Raw genomic sequence first — 1571 nt, forward strand, 5'->3', positions numbered from 1 at the left:
AGAAGCAAGTTTTATGACTAAACCAAAGTAATTCATGGTTAAGGGAACCATATTAGTGCAATAGAAAGGAACTGGGACTCTTATAGTAACAACTCAATAGACTGAGTCCATAGAAATATCCTGTAAATTTAAGCTACCATGCTTCTAACTCATCTTGTTTGATAGCTATATCTGTAGACTTTTTAAATTTTACATGCCAACCACAGTTTCCCCTCTTTCTTCTCTTCTCATTCTCTCCCCCATCTTCCATCTACACACCCCCCCCCAATCCACAACTCCTCAGCCTCCATTCAAAAGGGCCAAGTCTTCCCATGGGAGTCAACAAAGCATGGCATATGAAGTTGAGGCAGTATCAAGCTTGTCCCCACTGCATCACAGCTGGGCAAGGAATCCCACCATAGAGAGTAGGTTCCAAAGAGCCAGCTCATGCATCAGGGACAGGTCCTGGTCCCACTGCTAGAGGACCAATGCACAGACGAAGCTACACAACTCTCACCCAGATGCAGAAGGCCAGGGTTAGTTCAGTGCAGACTGTCTAACTGCCTGCTCATAGTCCTGAGCTCCCACAAGCTCAGGTCAGTTGTCTCTGTGGGTTTCTCATCATGGTCTTGAAGCTCCTTGCTCATATAATCCCTCCTCCTTCTTCAGTTGGACTAATGGAGTTTGGCACAATGCTTGGTTGTGGATCTCTACATCTGTTTCCATCAGTTACTGGATGAAATCTCTATGATGACTATTAGGGAGGTCACCCGTCTGATTACAAGAGAAGGCTAGTTCAGGCATCATTTTCACTATTGCTAGGAGTCTTAGCTGGGGTCATCCTTGTGGGTGTCTGGGAGGTTGCCTGGCATCATGTTTCTCTCTAATTTCATAACTCCTGAATATAAACTGTAGTCTCAAGTAGTTAGGGTTTGTGATACCATCCAAAATTTAAGTTTTAAAAACGGGGGGATATAAACTTTATCATATGAAGCTAGTCAGGATTTAACATAAGACTTGATGATTCTATGCTCATATTCCCTTTGATTCCACTGAATAGCCATTTCCAAATGATAAGATGAATAATGTATATCATTCGCTGCCTTGTTTCTCCATCAAGGTTCACAGTCAAGCCTGGACAAAGTGATAGAAAAGCTTGGAGCCATTAATTCAGGCAAGGTCAAGCATACACAGTGCTTTCTCTATATGAAAAGAGAAACAGCAAAGAAAGTGGATTCTTCCTTGGTGGACATGAATAACTTAGTACACAGCAGTGACAATCCCAAGCCCATGTAAGTGTTTCAAAGCTGTTCTGTACCAGTCATTGTCTTACTAATAACATGCCTTCTGTGTGAGATTTCTGAAGTGATTGTTAGAAGGCCACCTTAAAGGATAGGGATAAATCAAAGCATGATGTGGGAGTGATTTCTTATTAATAAAGAAACTGCCTAGGCCCCTTGATAGGCCAACCCTTAAGTGGGTGGAGTAAACAGAACAGAGGGCTGGGAGAAAGAAGCTGAGTCAGGGAGTCGCCATGATTGTCCCACTCCAGACAGACGCAGGTTAAAAAGATCTTTCCTGGTAAGCCAGCT

At 43.0% G+C, this 1571-nt stretch overlaps 1 protein-coding gene across 1 annotated transcript in view; it reads left to right on the forward strand.

Moving 5' to 3' along the window:
* The window catches only part of LOC102002568 (glycine N-acyltransferase-like protein Keg1), a 7867-nt gene extending 6592 nt beyond the window's left edge, over nucleotides 1–1275 (forward strand). The window contains exon 5 of the mRNA XM_005352230.2: nucleotides 1100–1275. Within this exon, the coding sequence (XP_005352287.1) occupies nucleotides 1100–1275 (176 nt within the window). The remainder of the gene's footprint in view (nucleotides 1–1099) is intronic.
* Nucleotides 1276–1571: the final 296 nt, after the last annotated feature.

The sequence above is a fragment of the Microtus ochrogaster genome, chromosome 8 (genome assembly GCF_000317375.1).
Source record: "Microtus ochrogaster isolate Prairie Vole_2 chromosome 8, MicOch1.0, whole genome shotgun sequence".
NCBI classification, from domain to species: Eukaryota; Metazoa; Chordata; class Mammalia; order Rodentia; family Cricetidae; genus Microtus; species Microtus ochrogaster.